This window comes from Oncorhynchus mykiss, chromosome 6 (genome assembly GCF_057628025.1).
Source record: "Oncorhynchus mykiss isolate SJ-2025 chromosome 6, ASM5762802v1, whole genome shotgun sequence".
NCBI classification, from domain to species: domain Eukaryota; kingdom Metazoa; phylum Chordata; class Actinopteri; order Salmoniformes; family Salmonidae; genus Oncorhynchus; species Oncorhynchus mykiss.
In genome coordinates, this window is record NC_143027.1 from 53949648 (window position 1) to 53969130 (window position 19483).

Here is a 19483-nt window from a genome sequence, read left to right on the forward strand (position 1 = left end):
AACAACTTTTGTCTGATATGGTATTGTTTGAATGGGGGGGGGTTGTGTCAAATATCTCTGACTTGGATAGGCACTAAAATGTTTTACTTCTTTGCTCAACTCTATTGCAGATAAACATGTTAGTTTCTTGAACTAAGGATAAAGGATAGAGCTAATCCCTGATCACACATGAACTATCAGAGAAAGTTCAGGAGATAAATTTAGCTTGGGCTAAGGCAAGGCTGATTGATTCTAAGTCTAACTGGCAGTCCTGTAGACGCTCCAGAAATAGATGTCCACCCCTTGTTAGAAAAGCAACATTTTATCAAAATGTATTTGTCACATGCGCCAAATACAACAGGTGTAGAATTTACCGTAAAATGCTTACTTACAAGCCCTTAACTTTATTTCTTGAACTGCATTGTTGGTTAAGAAAATATTTACTAAATAAAATGTAAAAATTAAAAATAAAAAGTAGCACAAAATAACGAAGCTATTTGTACACTACAATTCAAAGGTTTGGGGTCAAACAAATAAATGTCCTTGTTTTCCATGAAAACATACATGAAATGAGTTGCAAATTTAAATAGGAAATATAGTCAAGACGTTGACAAGGTTATAAATGATTTTTAATTGAAATAATAATTGTGTCCTTCAAACTTTTTCATCAAAGAATCCTCCATTTGCAGCAATTACAGCCTTGCAGACCTTTGGCTTTCTAGTTGTCAATTTGTTGAGGAAATCTGAAGAGATTTCACCCCATGCTTCCTGAAGGGCACTTCTTATGTACCATACGGTCAAGCTGCTCCCACAACAGCTCAATAGGGTTGAGATCCGGTGACTGTGCTAGCCACTCTATTATAGACAGGATACCAGCTGACTGCTTCTTCCCTAAATAGTTATTGTATAGTTTGGAGCTGTGCTTTGGGTCATTGTCCTGTGGTAGGAGGAAATTGAGCACCGTCCACATGGTATGGCGTTGCAAAATGGAGTGATAGCCTTCCTTCTTCAAGATCCCTTTTACCCTGTACAAATCTCCCACTTTACCACCACCAAAGCATCCCCAGACCATCACATTGCCTCCACAATGCTTGACAGATGGTGTCAAGCACTCCTCCAGCATCTTTTCATTTTTTCTGCCTCTCACGAACGTTCTTCTATGTGATCCGAACACCTCCAACTTAGATTCGTCTGTCCATTACACTTTTTTCAGTCTTCCTCTGTCCAGTGTGTGTTCTTTTGCCCATCTTAATCTTTTCTTTTTTTTTGGCCAGTCTGAGATATGGCTTTTTCTTTGCAACTCTGCCTACAAGGCCAGCATCCCTGAGTCGCTTCGTCACTGCTGACGTTGAGACTGGTGTTTTGCGGATACTATTTAATGAAGCTGTCAGTTGAGGACTTGTGAGGCGTCTATTTCTCAAACTAAACACTAATGTACTTGTCCTCTTGCCCAGTTGTGCAACGGGGCCTCCCACTCCTCTTTCTATTCTGGTTAGGGCCAGTTTGCGCTGTACTGTGAAGGGAGTAGTACACAGCATTGTATGAGCTCTTCAGTTTCTTGGCAATTTCTCGCATGGAACAGCCTTCATTTCTCAGAACAACAATAGACTGACGAGTTTCAGAAGAAGGGTCTTTGTTTCTGGCCATTTTGAGCCTGTAATCGAACCCAGAAATGCTGATGCTCCGGATACTCAACTAGTCTAAAGGCCAGTTTTATTGCTTCTTTAATTCAGGACAAGAGTTTTCAGCTGTGCTAACATAATTGCAAAATGGTTTTCTAATGATCAATTAGCCTTTTAAAATGATAAACTCGGATTAGCTAACACAACGTGCCATTGGAACACAGGAGTGATAGATGCTGATTGTGGGCCTCTGTACGCCTATGTAGATATTCCATTAAAACTGTGCCGTTTCCAGCTACAATAGTCATTTACAACATTAACAATGTAATTTCAAATTAACACTGTATTTCTGATCAATTTGATGTTTTTTTTTTTTAAATGGACAAAAAAAGTAGCCTTTCTTTCAAAAACAAGGACATTTCTACGTGACCCCAAACTTTTGAACGGTAGTGTATATGTTTTAGTACTTTTAGCCCTTTCTCGTGATTTCCAATTGGTAGTTAGTCTTGTCCCATCGCTGTAACTCCCCTACGGACTCGGAAGAGGCGAAGGTCAAGAGCCACATGTCCTCCGAAACACGACCCTGCCAAGCCGCACTACTTCTTGACACACTGCTCACTTAACCCGAAAGTCAGCCCCACCAACGTGTCAGAGGAAACACCGTCCAGCTGCTGACCGAAGTCTAGCCTGCAGGTACCCGGCCCACCACAAAGAGTCGCTAGAGCTCAACGGTACAAGAAAATCAAGAAAATGTCACTTTCATAGCACACAGCAAATTGGCCAGCGTTAATTAGTAAATTTTTCAGTGTAACATTTCTAGTGTTGATTCAGGAGTTAAGTTAACACTAAGTGGTGTAAAATAACCCCAGTGATGTTACTAACCAGAGTTTAACCAAAACCACAGCCATCATTATCATATTTCCCAGCATGCTCTACTGCAGGTATATTTTTTTATTGTGTGATTCAATATCCATGTTTTGATTGATTATTCTTCTGCTTCCCAAATATAAATAACATTTTTTTTCTAAACGAATCCAATCTGTTACCTGGACTTACTGCACCTGATACTGAAATGTTTGTTCCAGTTTAGATGATTTAGGTAGTGTCATACTTTAGTCTTCCCAACCCTGGCAGTCATTCTGAATGCAGGTTGTAAGTGAATAAAAATTCAAAATGTTGGATATCCCTCCTCTGGCTGGAATTCAATAGGAATTACACAACTTTACAAGCCAGCATTATGTGACTTGCAGGCCTGATGTGATCTGTAAACCATGAGTTTTAGGGTAAAACTAGGCCCTCAAAACAAGGCCTTACAAACTATGTAGTGTATTGTGTTAAATAATAACATTTTAACAATAACATATTCACATAGGATTTTACTTGGTGAAGGCCACAGTGCTGAAAATTAATGAATATAACAATCATGTCTCTGTCACTAGCAAACACAGTCAAGGGTGGTACTGGTAATTAAAATGTACTCGAAAGGCACCTTGGGAAATATACAAATGAGGATCAGCACCTTATTTGCTTAAAATAAGGTATTGGAGTGTGTGGTTCTTCAGTGAACCATCCCATTTAAGGTTATTCAAATAACCTAGAATGGTTACCCTATGGCATCGCTCTTAGGAACTTTATTTGGTTCATCAAGCTCGAAACCCTGGGTCTCGACCCCGCCCTGTGCAACTGGGTACTGGACTGCCTGACGGGCCGCCCCCAGGTGGTGAGGGTAGGTAACAACATCTCCACCTCGCTGATCCTCAACACTTGGGCCCCACAAGGGTGCGTTCTGAGCCCTCTCCTGTACTCCCTGTTCACCCACGACTGCGTGGCCACACACGCCTCCAACTCAACCATCAAGTTTGCGGACGACACTACAGTGGTAGGCTTGATTACCAACAACGACGAGACGGCCTACAGAGAGGAGGTGAGGGCCCTCAGAGTGTGGTGTCAGGAAAATAACCTCACACTCAACGTCAACAAAACTAAGGAGATGATTGTGGACTTCAGGAAACAGCAGAGGGAGCACCCCCCTATCCACATCGATGGGACAGTAATGAAGAGGGTAGTACGTTTTAAGTTCCTCGGCGTACACATCACAGACAAACTGAATTGGTCCACCCACACAGACAGCATCGTGAAGAAGGCTCAGCAGCGCCTCTTCAACCTCAGGAGGCTGAAGAAATTTGGCTTGTCACCAAAAACACTCACAAACTTCTCAGATGCACAATCGAGAGCATCCTGTCGGGCTGTATCACCGCCTGGTACGGCAAATGCTCCGCCCACAACCGCAAGGCTCTCCAGAGGGTAGTGAGGTCTGCACAACGCATCACCGGGGGCAAACTACCTGCCCTCCACCTACACAACCCGATGTCACAGGAAGGCCATAAAGATCATCAAGGACAACAACCACCCGAGCCACTGCCTGTTCACCCCGCTATCATTCAGAAGGCGAGGTGAGTACAGGTGCATCAAAGCAGGGACCGAGAGACTGAAAAACAGCTTCTATCTCAAGGCCATCAGACTAACTAACATTGAATGGCTGCTGCCAACACACTGACTCAACTCCAGCCACTTTAATAATGGGAATTGATGGAAATTGATGTAAAAATGTATCACTAGCCACTTTAAACAATGCTACTTAATTTAATGTTTACATACCCTACATTATTCATCTCATATGTATATACTGTACTCAATACCATCTTGCCTATGCCGTTCTGTACCATCACTCATTCATATATCTTTATGCACATATTCGTTATCCCTTTACACTTGTGTGTATAAGGTAGTAGTTTTGGAATTGTTAGGTTAGATTACTCATTGGTTATTACTGCATTGTCGGGACTAGAAGCATAAGCATTTCGCTACACTTGCATTAACATCTGCTAACCATGTGAATGTGACAAATAAATTTGATTTGATCTGAACCTTTATTTTTAATAGTGTACTATAAAACATTTTATTTTGCATACCCATAATGCCTAATATTTAGAACACAAGTATGGGTATTCAGACACAGCCATTGACTGGCTTCTGGTCCCTGTGATACGGGGGTTATAAGTTATATGCAGTAGACGTATGGACACTGACACACCATCCCTATAAAGCCTTATCTGAGCTCATAGACACCCTCTTGTCAATGGGGTGTGTTACAGGTGAGTGTTTGTATATCACATAATATTCATGTCCAGTTGGCACGAAACAGGGGGGCATTTGAAACAGGGCAGTACAACACAACCAACTTGTCTAAAAACACTCCATTTCCCAGGATTCCCTGGGATAACAATGGCGGCTCACCTGACAATGTCCATGGCCTGGTAGATGATTTCTGATTGGTCCACCCCAATGACCATTTTGGCTCCCGCTCTGGCGGCGAACATAGAAAGGATGCCCGTCCCACAGCCCACATCTAGCACCACCTGCAGTATAGGAGGTAGAAGTGCAGTATAGGAGGTAGAAGTGCAGTATAGGAGGTAGAAGGGGAAACTTCCCCTTCCTTATAACTAGTAAAGGATCGGCTGATTAGCGTGTTAAGAAGGGTAGATAGAAATGTTCTAACAGGGGTGTAGACCAGGGGCTGGCCAATAATTTAGTCCCGAGGGCCACATCAGGAATTAAATTCAGCGGACGATTTGTTCGTCAAAAGAAAAAGGGCTGGTATTAGAAAAACACACAAAGTAGGTCCATTATAATTTCTATATACTTGCTATCTAGTTAAAAGATGTTCAAGAGTGGCCAGGAGTGTTTTTTTTAAATGGCCAGTGAAATCAGAAACACAATATTCCTGTGTTTCATATATACTTCCACACAAGGAGGTTGGAATAATCCTGTGAAAATTATGATAATGCCCTTTTAGTGTGAGCTTTTTGAAAAGGCCGCCTGAAATTTTAGACTGTTTTGGTAGGATGGAGTTTTGACCTACCTATTGACATCTGAGAAGGAGCTACGGGAAAAGGATTGAGCTACACACAAAACAGCAAACACATAGCCCTCGTAATACAAACCATTTTCAACTTCCCTCACAAACATTTCTCCCTCTGATATACTCCTATCCTGTGGCCTGGCTGGTCTAGTGACATGGGTTTGAATCCAGCCTACAGCCCTTCGACACAATCTCTATCTTTTCCCACTGTCGTTCTCTTTCACAATCCGTACAAGGAAAATCTGAAAATACCTTCAAGATATATTTTCAAGAGATACTTATTTCTGGTACGCTGAAGGACCATACTGGGGGCGAGGTGCAGGAGAGGAGCCAGAGTGTTTATCACAATGACAGGGGTTGCGGCAGGTCAACATAACCCTTATCCACCGCCACTCCGATGACAGGGATAACAATACCCAGACCAAACCCTGCGTTTCTTCTTCCAGCAACCGTCCTGTTTCCTACCCATTCTCTCCCATCCCTAACCCCTTTGACTGAAAAATTGCTCCACCCCCCCCCCCCCAACCTATCATCTACCCCCTCCCTCGGGGCATACCCGGTGGCAACACATAAGGGATGGCCTTGGAGATGGACGCTGCCTGCTTCCAATGACAGTGCACGGTTGGGGAGGAAGGGTGGCAATAAGGGGGTTGGTGTGCGCTCGTTATCAGCACTCCACAGTCCCCGGCCAAGAGGCGCTACAGTGCGTAATGAAGTCGCAGCGTTTTAAACGAGGCGCCGTCACCGCCATAGCAATCTATATTTTAAAACCTGCACTGCCAAGTTCTTTGCTCACCTTGTCCTTGAACACTTCCGGGTTGAGGTACATGAAGTCCCTGTAGCTTTCTGTGCGCACTTTATCCTGAAAGGAAGGCACAAAGAGCATTCAGGTCATCCATTACCATGGGCAGAGAAAACAATCATAGAGCATGTCTTCAGAAACAACATAAACTGTAACAAGTTATCCAGTCACCCGAGACCAAGGTGTGTGTGTCACAGCAGGGCGGGATGGACGGTTGTATGTCTATGAGGTGGAGAGTTCCCGTGAAGAGGAGAGATTACATGTTTGTGCTTGTATGTGGTGTCATCTCGTGGAATCAGAGCTGACTGGGGATTTGACTCCACGGTAAATGAGTATAATGCATGCTAGGCTGAGCAATCTAAAGAAAAGTAGACTCAATCTAACATAGAAATAGAAAGGACTGGCATCGTTTCAACCATTCCATGAGGAATCTAGTTGGTCAGGACGGGCTAATTAACCTGCCAATCAAATCTTTACGCTTTTCAGAAGGAGGCCTTTTACGTACCCATGAAACACACATTTAAAACGCACAACTTATCCGCACTCATTTCGGATGATGCCTTCTCATGCTGTTGGTGTGTTGACAGAAACAGAACAAACCATCAAATATTTTGCCAAATTACAGATAAATCCCAATAGGAGCGGTTTCCCAGAAACAGAGATTCTCCATTGAGCTTGCTTTTAGTCCAGGACTAGGTTTAATAGTGTCAAGGAAACCACCCCCACCCCATGGTGTTGAAATAAATCACAAATCAATTAGAAGATTAAATCCGATCTGTTCCAAAGACTGCTTCTACATCTGCACTGCTTGCTGTTTGGGGTTTTAGGCTGGGGTTCTGTACAGCACTTTGTGACATCGGCTGATGTAAAAAAAAAAAAAAAGGCTTTACAAATAAATTTGATTGATTGATCTGACATGAAACCTGACCTCATATTCATTATATTAGTCTGACATGAGGAGTAGCGAAGGATCCTTGGAGCAAGGATGATTGAAAACCAGAGCTTCTAGTAATAGAGAATTGATTCTTCAAGATTTATCTTTGATAACTTGCCCGGAGAAACAGACTGAACTTAGATGATGGGGCAGGGAAGGAAGTGGGAGGGTTACATGGTGAGACTCACTTTCTCTCTCGCCCTGTCTTAAGCACGCACACACACACACCGTGACCAACAGTGATCCACTTTATGGCAGCCCATAAAAGAGTTGACGATCTTCTACCGCAAACGTGGTTCCTCTTTCCTCCGAGGAATGGTTTTTGATGGAGTTTAGTCTGACGTATATACATATATGACACAAACATTAACAGTGCTAAGCACCAATCAGAGAGAGGGAACGGATCATGTCGAAGCACTGCGGTAATAAGTGAGAGAGGAAGAGAGGGTTGACCACCTAGCATTCCCACCCACACCTCTCCTTCCACACACACACAACTTATAATGCTTAAGAAGTGTGAAATACAATTACCACATCTCAAATCCCCACCATGGTATAGTAATGCTGATGTTTTGCATGAGAGCTCACTCCTTATTGCTGATTTGTCACTGAGAAAAACTTAATGTTATCAACATCATAGTTTGCAAAGAGTCGATCATTTTCATTTAATGCTACATCGAGCCTTTAGGATAAACCGCACTGCTAAACCTGCGTCCCTCCTCTCTCTGCAGTGTCTACTGAATTAAGAAGAAGAGGGCATGAGTGTATGCATATGCGCAGGCATGCCATTGTGGTAGCGGACCTTAAGCATCTCCTCATGGATGCTGTAGTGGCCATATGAGCTGAAGTAGGCCTCGTCCTCGTCCTCCCGGAGCTCAGCCACGGCACCCAAGGACCCGGTGCCCCGACCCACATCCGCATTCAATACTAGACCCTGGGCCAGCAACCTGAAACAAATACAATAGTATTTTTACAACAGAGCAGGATGAGGTTGCCTTAGACCCTGATCAGTTTTGCACCACCCCCTCCCCCCCACCACCATGATTTAAGGTTCAGATTGGCTGATCCTAGATCAGCACTTACGGGCAACTTCTATCCGGAATGTATTGGAACAGATTTACCACAGCACAGTCACACACTTACAGCACCAACCGCACACACACTTACAGCACAATAAATGGAAAGACAGCATCTATATCCCCCCACTCCCCCTCTATGCAGCAGTGGAATTTCCCTCCCTCCCTTCTCCTCCTAAACAAAGGAAAGGCCTCTGCAATACTGAGTTCACTGAGTCCCTCTGCTGGCCGCAGGTGGGAGGTGCAGGTGTGAGAATGAGAAACACCAGTGCGCAGGGATCAAATGCAGGGATCCATTTGGTAGCAATATGTGACCAATTGACTTGACTGTGCAAGTAAAAATATATATATTGGTCGCATCAGTGCCATCTGGAAATTCTAGGTGGTTACTTCACTCAAACTTTGGTATTTTTGTGGCGGCTAAAACTGATTTGGTCAAACAGTAAAGTCCATTACCCTGGCCTGATTCCTTAATGACAGTTTCTGCCCTACCCCTGTACCAGTTTCACTGGTAGCTGCTGTGATGAGACACACTCACCCCTTCTCCCACTGAGTGCCCCAAGGAGAGGAATAGAAAATGCGTTTTGATTGCGCAATTGAGGACACTGGAGGCCGTCATTGTAAACAATAATTTGTTCTTAACTGACTTGCCTAGTTAAATAAAAGGTCAAGTAAAAAATGTATTAAAACATACTATACTTTAGGTCAGAAGTCAGGGTCTCTTGATTCGGTCGTGTCGGGTGAACTGTTGTGTCCTCACCTTTGTTCTGATCATTTCCCGAAAAGGAAAAGGTGCAACGCTCGCTTACCATTAAAAACACATTTTCTTGAAGCAACTATTAAAAGCTTAAGCAATAAAATATTGTGTTTTCAATGGTGGTTGAGCACCGTCCAATACTTCCCCTTTCAATTGCTACCATGGTTATGCATATGCTTCTCATATTTCTTGTTAGAAACATTTCAATTGGACCCTATCCATAAAGGACATATTCCCTCGAGTGTAAAGGGTTAATGTAGTAATTTGTATTTCTGTAATAAAATCAGAAGTGGTAGCAGTGGCGATGCTAATAACAGTAATAGTAGTAGTAAGTAGCAGTAATTAACAAAAATGTCAATAGTAGTGTGAGCAGCACTGACTTGAGTTTGTGTAGGTCGTCCATGGCTCTGGCCAGGGCCTCCTCTGTGCGCTGGGCCCTCTCCTCTGCAGCCTGGGCCCTCTGCAGAAGAGCATCAGAGGAGCGGCTGGCTTCACACTGGCCCCCAGTAGAGGGGCCAGCCAAAATCCCCTTCCCCTCACACAGTTCTTCCAGATCTAACAAAAAGGGAGAGACTCACTTGAACACATTTCAAAAACGGGAAGATAACGACTGCCTACTCTACTAACAGTACTGTGTACAATCGCATCTCTGCCCAACCTCCTTTGTGTGAACCACGCCAGTAACGTCACCCCATGCAAATTTCCAGTCACAATGAGGCACTAATGGGTTGCAACAACTCAAATAATACCAGATAAAAGAAAACAGCACTGCAGTTTCACTCTGTTTATAATGACAGCTTAAAGGCTTTGTTGGTTTTAAACAGGTTCAAGTTGTTCTTTAAAACAACATAGGATATTGATGCAAAACCCCACATCTGGTGAAAACATTCTAAATATACCTGCAATGCAGTTACCCTTTATCTGTTCGTGATTAAATGGAGGCCTTTGAGTTGAACAATGAAAGCCAGTACCTATCTGCAGTAAGGGGTCATCCTGTAAAGCTGGCCTCATGTACTCATCACTCTCCCAGGGAATAGAACACTCAGGCAGCGAAGACAAGCTCTGCCCACTGCACTTCTGCAAACACAAACACACAGCCATTATTGTCCATGAACTTGGAAAACCAGGGATGTATTTGGTACGACATAGAATGGCGAACTGTTTTAACGATAAGACACAGAAGTAACTGATTCATTTCGGAGGTTCGAGAACCTAAAATTCATGATTAATCAAATCATAGCTGTAAAGGATCTATGAAAAATACTATTGAACATCTATAATTATGTTTTTGTTTACATGCGTGTTGGAAAAGGCTCCTGCAAACTGCATGCTTGCAATAATATCAGCAATAGTGCTTCCCACACAAGATAGGCCCAAAGATAATTATGATGTTTTCAATATTCCTGATATTAAATCCCTGGAAAGGTCCTTTGGGGGAAGGATGTTTGGCATACATTTGAAATCTGTATCCAAAATAATAATACAGGAAAGTTGGGAAATGTGTGACATAAGACACTACAATGATTAGCTTGTAGATACTACACAGCCAGTGTGGTGTCATTTGAAACCTTATTGGAGGCTCTGAAATATGAATATTGTTTAGACACAATTTCTTAAAATTAATTTATGGATAATTTTTTTTTTAACTTCCTGATTTTAATCCTAACTTTGGTTATTTCTCAGTAATTATTTTGGATACGGATTTCAAAAGGCATGCCAAGCATCCTTCCCGCATTTGCCCTTTCTATGGATTTCCTTTCAGTAAGATCCAAAACACTATACACTGAACACAAATATAAAGGCAACATGAAACAATTTCAACCATTTTACTGAGTTACAGTTCATATAAAGGAAATCAGTCGGTAAAAAATAAATTCATTAGGGCCTAATCTATGGACTATGCTCTCCCAGGCCTACCCGCTTTGGAGCCAGACCCCCCCCCCCCGACGATCCCGCAAGTGAAGAAGCCAGATGTGGAGGTCCTGGGGTGGTGTGGTTACAAGTGGTCTACGGCTGAGAGGCCAGTTGGACGCGTACTGCCAAATTCTCTAAAACTACATTGGAGGCAACTTATGGTAGAGAAATTTAAATAAAATGTTCTGCCAACAGCTCTGGTGGACATTCCTGTAGTCAGCATGACAGTTGCACCCTCCCTCAAAACTTGAGACAACTGTTGCATTATGTTGTGAGACAAAATTGCAAATTTTAGAGTGGCCTTTTATTGTCCACAGCCAAATAGCCTTGTGAAATGATCATGCTGTTTAATCAGCTTCTTGATATGCCACACCTGTCAGGTGGATGGATTATCTTGCCAAAGAAAAACTGCTCACTAACAGGGATGTAAACAAATGTGTGCACCAAATTTGAGAGAAATACGTTTTTTGTTCATAGGAAGAATTTGAGGGATCTTTTATTTCAGCTCATGAAACCAACACTTTACATGTTGCGTTCTTTCTATCAGGTAGTCTAAACACCTGTTCTTTTGCAATGTCAATTTCTATAAAATGTCTAACCTCAATCTCAGCTTCGAGAGACGACTACACTTCCAAATGACAAGAAGCAAGGATGAGACCTGGGTCATTACTATTTTACCTGGACCATGCTTTGGCCAAAGATCTGAAGTCACTCTGTATCAAAACACAATAAGGGATGTGCTTACCTCTGTTCGTATGTAGTTTATCATCTTGATGTAGCCATAGTCATCTAATTCTACGGGGAAGGATTTTAACAACATCAGATGTGAGGATGGATTATATCATGACCTTAAAACAATGATAACTCTTTATCAGAGAAGTTTGCAAACTTACTGTGTTTCTTAACCACTTCTACAAGGTCGACTTGATGCTCGACTAGGCAGTGTTGTAGTGTTTCTGGTCCAGAATTTGACATCCTGAGAAAACATGAGGGAGAAGATATATTTTAACCATCAACACTTTCAGAGAGAGACAACTATTTCACACCAGATTAAATATATCGGTGAGTTGCTTAAAAAAAAACAATGATACACACTTGTCACAGAATAAGCAAGTAACTTGAACGTTGTTGTCATTTGCCTCCATCCACTGCCACTGTTCCTCATTATCACTGTCTGAGAGATCGGGCACATCGTCCCCTGCCCCACCGTCGTGATCTGTCACAGTGTCAGCAAAGGTGTCAGTCAGCACAGACAGGTACATTATAATCATCGTTGGTGTCAGTGTCAAACATTGCATGAACTGGCTGTAGCCATCACAAGTTCAACCACATTTTTTTTCAATGCAGGTTTCGTTTAATATGAGTTAACGTGGTAATCCAATTAGCTGCATGGAGTATAGTCAATACAAGCTCAGCTATCAAGCTGGTTAGTTAGTTTGCATACCGGTATAGGAAATGCGTTAGCTAATTTAGCTAGCTAGCTACATAAGCAACATTACATGACTTCAAATTAACAACTATTTTAAGTATAAAATATCCAAATTACAATATGATGACCGATCTCTGTAGTGCACCATTCAGTATTTCTATTATTATAGTTTTCTATCACTATTTACGTAACTCACGTGTACCTGTGTATTCCGCCATGCTGTCTCCTTGGTTTCAGCAGTGTACACGCTGCTTCCGGGTCTAGTTCCAACGTGTACTTACAGACAGTGGTCACTAGGGGGTCAACAACATTCTTCTTCTATGATGTTTAACGGCGGTTGGCATCCAATTTGTTGCATTACTGCCACCTACTAGACTGGAGTACAACTTTAACTGAAAAAGAAAAATGTACTAAATAAATACCCTACTATCTAACACTATACTCACTCATTTCAAAATTACTAAAATAAACACCCCCCTACTCCACTAATTAAATGTATCCATTCCTTCCTCTTGCCATCACCCTGAAAGGAAGGGACATCACAAATAAACATGTAATGTACAGTGGGGCAAAAAAGTATTTAGTCAGCCACCAATTGTGCAAGTTATCCTACTTAAAAAGATGAGAGAGGCCTGTAATTTTCATCATAGGTACACTTCAACTATGTCAGACAAAATGGGGAAAAAAAATCCTGAAAATCACATTGTAGGATTTTTAATTAATTTATTTGCAAATTATGGTGGAAAATAAGTATTTGGTTAATAACAAAAGTTTCTCTCAATACTTTATTATATACCCTTTGTTGGCAATGACAGAGGTCAAGCGTTTTCTGTAAGTCTTCACAAGGCTTTCACACACTGTTGCTGGTATTTTGGCCCATTCCTCCATGCAGATCTCCTCTAGAGCAGTGATATTTGGGGCTGTTGCTGGGAAACACGGACTTTCAACTCCCTCCAAAGATGTTTTATAGGGTTGAGATCTGGAGACTGAATAGGCCACTCCAGGACATTGAAATGCTTCATACGAAGCCACTCTTTCGTTGACCAGGCGGTGTGTTTGGGATCATTGTCATGCTGAAAGATCCAGCCACGTTTCATCTTCAATGCCCTTGCTGATGGAAGGAGGTTTTCACTCAAAATCTCACGATACATGGCCCCATTCATTCTTTCCTTTACACGGATCAGTCGTCCTGGTCCCTTTGCAGAAAAACAGCCCCAAAGCATGATGTTTCCACCCCCATGCTTCACAGTAGGTATGGTGTTCTTTGGATGCAACTCAGCATTCTTTGTCCTCCAAACACAATGAGTTCTATTTTGGTTTCATCTGACCATATGACATTCTCCCAATCTTCTTCTGGATCATCCAAATGCTCTCTAGCAAACTTCAGATGGGCCTGGACATGTACTGGCTTAAGCAGGGGGACACGTCTGGCACTGCATGAATTGAGTCCCTGGCGGCGTAGTGTGTTACTGATGGTAGGCTTTGTTACTTTGGTCCCAGCTCTCTGTAAGTCATTCACTAGGACCCCCGTGTTGTTCTGGGATTTTTGCTCACCGTTCTTGTGATCATTTTGACCCCACGAGGTGAGATCTTGCGTGGAGCCCCAGATCTAGGGAAATTATCAGTGTTCTTGTATGTCTTTCATTTCCTAATAATTGCTCCCACAGTTGATTTCTTCAAACCAAGCTGCTTACCTATTGCAGATTCAGTCTTCCCAGCCTGGTGCAGGTCTACAATTTTGTTTCTGGTGTCCTTTGACATCTCTTTGGTCTTGGCCATAGTGGAGTTTGGAGTGTGACTGTTTGAGGTTGTGGACAGGTGTCTTTTATACTGATAACAAGTTCAAACAGGTGCCATTAATACAGGTAACGAGTGGAGGACAGAGGAGCCTCTTAAAGAAGAAGTTACAGGCCAGTGAGAGCCAGAAATCTTGCTTGTTTGTAGGTGACCAAATACTTATTTTCCACCATAATTTGCAAATAAATTCATTACAAATCCTACAATGTGATTTTCTGCATTTTTTTTTCTCATTTTGTCTGTCATAGTTGAAGTGTACCTATGATGAAAATTACAGGCCTCTCATCTTTTTAAGTGGGAGAACTTGCACAATTGGTGGCTGACTAAATACTTTTTTGCCCCACTGTAACTCTTCTGCTGTCAAGTCATGCACACCAAAATACCTCTCTGCAGCTGCCACCACAACCTCAATTCTCTGAGAATCTTACTGAAACTTATTTCACTTTTTGGCCTATCCCTCTCTACTGGTATATCTCTACTACTCTCCCCCCCCCCCCCCCCCCCACCCCAACCCAACCCATCTTCCTCTACTTTCTTCACTGCCTCAGCATATGACAACTTCTGCTCTACTTTAACCCTGGAAACCTCAACCTGCCTCTCTCGCACGGGACATTTCTGATCCCCAGCTCCATGGGCAACCCTACAATTAAAACAGTCCACTACTTTCCCCAATACTACACATTCCCTTGTCTCATGCCCTTCTGCACATTTCTCACACATTGGACCCTCCCTCCTACACACTGCTGCCACATGCCCATAAGCTTGACACCTGTAACATCTTAAAGTATTTGGCACATACACTCGTACAGGATAACTTATATATCCTTACTTCACTTTGTCAGGCTTATGACTCAACTTCAGAACTCAAAAGAACAGACAATGACTTCTGTTTCCCCATTCTCGCCACCCTGTCTGCGTCGCATCAAACGACAAGCATCACATACAACGGGGATCTTTGCCCTCAACTGGTCAACGTTTATATCTACTGCTACCCCAGTTATCACTCCTTTCATTGGTTCCTTTTTCTTGAGAACGAAACACTTCACTTTACTTACCCCCATTCGTTTTACTTTGAGAGCATTCTTCCTCTGCACAACAGAAACACAAACAATTATCACTAGACCACTTCTAGTTACCCTCACCGAATCCACATAACCCAACTCTTTTTTTCACCCACCATGAAACCACAAATGGATCAGCCAAAAGGCAAGAGTCCACTTTTTCCATAAACTTCACTCGGTCACAGACTCTCCCTTCATCCTGATCCTCGGTGCATACAAAGGTCTTCGATGACTTTACCACACTTACCACCTCTGATACTTTACCCTCATTCACTTTCATTTATCCTCCTGTCTTCAGCTCCCTCTGCTTACTTTCTATCATTCTTCTTTGACAAACGATCTCCCTTTTTTTTCCACAATTTGTATCTTACTCAAGCGCACCCTCTTCTTCCCTCACTCTCTTAGACCTCGTCTCCCTATTTTTTCCCCTCCACTCCATTTGTCTCGGCATTGCTTTCCACATGCAAATAATTAACACAAAGCATTACCCCATAAAGGTGCCAGCTTGACTAAAGGTCAGCAACTCATGACAAAATCTTTAAGGGATTTGAAGAGGTACAGACAGCTCCAGGAGGTTTGTGCTGATTGTACAAAGACTGTGAAAGCCGATTTAAATGGCGTCCCTTGAGAAGGCAAGAACAAGATGTATGTAAGGGGAAGTGCAGTATTATCATAAGGAGATGTAAGAGGTGTTCGAATACTCATACTAACCGCACTAATCATACTATTTGTGACATTCATTTGAGTATATAGTATGCTTATTGGTAATAATATGGACATAGTATGACAAAAGTTCCCGGATGTTGTACTACATTTGTCAAAATATGAAGTATACACGCAGAGGACACTATTTTATGGCCCATAATGAAATTCTTCAGCAAATGGGTGTGGCTTCACATCATTTTCAGATTTGAAGAGAATGACGGAAAATATGCAGCCGAAGTACAACGAGAGCGGATACAAAATCATTGCTTTGCTTTCATTGCTTTTCTTTGGACACTGTGTTAACAACCCTCCAGACGAGTTTCAATGCCATACAACTCTCCTTCCATGGCCTCCAACTGCTCTTAAATACTAGTAAAACTAAATGGATGCTTTTCAACCGATCGCTGCCTGCACCTGCCCGCCCGTCCAGCATCACTACTCTGGACGGTTCTGACTTAGAATATGTGGACAACTACAAATACCTAGGTGTCTGGTTAGACTGTAAACTCTCCTTCCAGACTCACATCAAACATCTCCAATCCAAAGTTAAATCTAGAATTGGCTTCCTATTTCACAACAAAGCATCCTTCACTCATTCTGACAAACATACCCTCATAAAACTGACCATCCTACCAATCCTCGACTTCAGCGATTTAATTTACAAAATAGCCTCAAATACCCTACTCAACAAATTGGACGCAGTCTATCACAGTGCCATCCGTTTTGTCACCAAAGCCCCATATACTACCCACCACTGCAACCTGTACGCTCTCGTTGGCTGGCCCTCGCTTCATACTCATCGCCAAACACACTGGCTCCAGGTCATCTACAAGACCCTGCTAGGTAAAGTCCCCCTTATCTCAGTTCACTGGTTACCATAGCAGCACCCACCTGTAGCAAGGCTCCAGCAGGTATATCTCTCTGGTCACCCCCAAAACCAATTCCTCCTTTGGCTGTCTCTCCTTCCAGTTCTCTGCTGCCAATGACTGGAACGAACTACAAAAATCTCTGAAACTGGAAACACATCTCCCTCACTAGCTTTAAGCACCAGCTGTCAGAGCAGCTCACAGATTACTGCACCTGTACATAGCCCATCTATAATTTAGCCCAAACAACTACCTCTTCCCCTACTGTATTTATTTATTTTGCTCCTTTGCACCCCATTATTTCTATTTCTACTTTGCACATTTCTTCCACTGCAAATCTACCATTCCAGTGTTTTACTTGCTATATTGTATTTACTTTGCCACCATGGCCTTTTTTTTTGCCTTTACCTCCCCTCATTTGCTCACATTGTATTATTGACTGCATGTTTGTTTTACTCCATGTGTTGTTGTACGTGTCGAACTGCTTTGCTTTATCTTGGCCAGGTCGCAATTGTAAATGAGAACTTGTTCTCAACTTGCCTACCTAGTTAAATAAAGGTGAAATAAATAAATATTATTACAGCAGTATGTACCGGTATGTTAGCTAGCTACCTAACGTTAGTTGGCTACTTATACATCAAACTTGCCAGTATATTAACTATAGTCTATACAACTACCCAACGTTTATTTACTTGATTATTCCCGTCATTCTTAGCTTAGCTAATTGGTATAGTCGTTGTGCGTTCTCAATGGACATTCTGGTGCTTTCGTAAATTCGCTCTGGCTACCTACTCCGATTTCAGAGCACTCACGTCTGAGTGTATAATGAATAATAATGAATTTACAAGCGCTCAACACCCGTTGAATACGGGTGGTGTCAGTAAATGTCGACAAAAAAAGCACAATTAAATTGTTGCCAGCAGCAGTTAGTCATAAACGCTCTGGATGACATGAAAACAGCCTAACCAGCTCTGCTAGTGTTAGTAAAATGGTCAGAGTGGTCTCATTTGTGTCTGGAAGAAGCTAGCCAACGTTAGCTTGGGTGCTTGACTGCCGTAAGGTCAGAACACTCAAATCAACTGTACTCCTCCGCCCGAGCGTCCAATTGTGCGCTCCGAGGACGAAATGCTCTGAATTTACAAAACGGACAATCTGACAACGCTCTGAATTTACGAGCCACTCTGGCACTCCACATTCAAATTAAGAACACACCCGAAGTTATAAGATGTCTAACTAGTAATGTGTTTTGTTAACTAGCTAACAAGAGGTTACATAGCAACAGCATCAACTTCCTGTAGACAGGCGAAGAGCTAGTTCGCTCAACTGAAAGCATCCTGTTCGCTAACAGTATACTAAAATTAACTAATGGTATATAGTATATACTCATTAAGTATGTAGTATACAGTATGGGTATTTGAACACAGCTGTATACTTTGAATACGGAGGAGGAATGGAGGGAAAAAGAGAGGCAGAGGAAGTCTAAGAGAGAGAGGGAGGAAGAAGGTTGAGTTGGTTAAAATGTAGATGGTAGAAAGTGTGAGCTAAAGACAGCAGGAGAAATGGAAGTGAATGTGGGCTTAGTATCGCAGGTGGTAGGTGTTTCAGGGTGGGTGAACACGGAGTTGGGTGTTGTGGAATCGGTGAGAGTAACCAGAAGTGGTCTTGTGATAATTGTTTGTGTTTGTGCTGGTCAGAGGGAGCAGGCGCTCCGAGTTAAAAACGTTTTGAAATCTCACAGTATCAACTTTGCTGTAGCTTTCTTTTATGCATGCTACTTTACTGCAGACATCCGATTGGCCAGTGGTAGGCCAAAGGTGTAATTAATTTGTTCTCTGGGCCCGCCAGGAAGGCTGATTTTGTACGTTCAGACGCCATACAATGGTTCAAAATGGCAACAGTTCGCCTACCCGGCTGGCAGGGCTTTATCACTTGTTTTTTTTACATCAATGTTTGGCAATCGACTAGGTATACATTGGAGATCGACCGGTTTGTGACTACTGCTCTAGAAAATTGATTGAAGTTCAATCTCATGCTTCTCTCTTTGGGCTGATACAGTGGGGGGGGGGGGGGGGGGAGTATTTAGTCAGCCACCAATTGTGCAAGTTCTCCCACTTAAAGATGAGAGAGGCCTGTAATTTTCATCATAGGTACACTTCAACTATGACAGACAAAATGAGGGGGGAAAAATCCAGAAAATCACATTGTAGGATTTTTAATGAATTTATTTGGAAATTATGGTGGAAAATAAGTATTTGGTAATCTACAAACAAGCAAGATTTCTGTCTCTCACAGACCTGTAACTTCTTCTTTAAGAGGCTCCTCTGTCCTCCACTCGTTACCTGTATTAATGGCACCTGTTTGAACTTGTTATCACTATAAAAGACACCTGTCCACAACCTCAAACAGTCACACTCCAAACTCTACTATGGCCAAGACCAAAGAGCTGTCAAAGGACACCAGAAACAAAATTGTAGACCTGCACCAGGCTGGGAAGACTGAATCTGCAATAGGTAAGCAGCTTGGTTTGAAGAAATCAACTGTGGGAGCAATTATTAGGAAATGAAAGACATACAAAACCACTGATAATATCCCTCGATCTGGGGCTCCACACAAGATCTC

At 42.4% G+C, this 19483-nt stretch overlaps 1 protein-coding gene across 6 annotated transcripts in view; it reads right to left on the reverse strand.

The window, feature by feature from the left end:
* LOC110526154 (protein arginine N-methyltransferase 3) overlaps window positions 1-14745 on the reverse strand; it is a 110136-nt gene extending 95391 nt beyond the window's left edge. For 2 of the 6 annotated variants that reach the window (XM_090238190.1, XM_090238189.1), the window contains exons 1-9: window positions 12638-14742; window positions 12102-12222; window positions 11900-11982; window positions 11752-11801; window positions 10064-10169; window positions 9473-9647; window positions 8062-8206; window positions 6320-6385; window positions 4899-5020 (exon numbers count right to left, since the gene is read on the reverse strand). In XM_090238190.1, the coding sequence (XP_090094316.1) occupies window positions 4899-5020; window positions 6320-6385; window positions 8062-8206; window positions 9473-9647; window positions 10064-10169; window positions 11752-11801; window positions 11900-11982; window positions 12102-12222; window positions 12638-12653 (884 nt within the window). In that variant the 5' untranslated portion in view covers window positions 12654-14742. Of the gene's footprint in view, window positions 1-4898; window positions 5021-6319; window positions 6386-8061; window positions 8207-9472; window positions 9648-10063; window positions 10170-11751; window positions 11802-11899; window positions 11983-12101; window positions 12223-12631 lie in introns of all 6 variants that reach the window. The other 4 variants (XM_036980432.2, XM_021606803.3, XM_021606802.3 and 1 more) reach the window with 3 other exon arrangements.
* Window positions 14746-19483: the final 4738 nt, after the last annotated feature.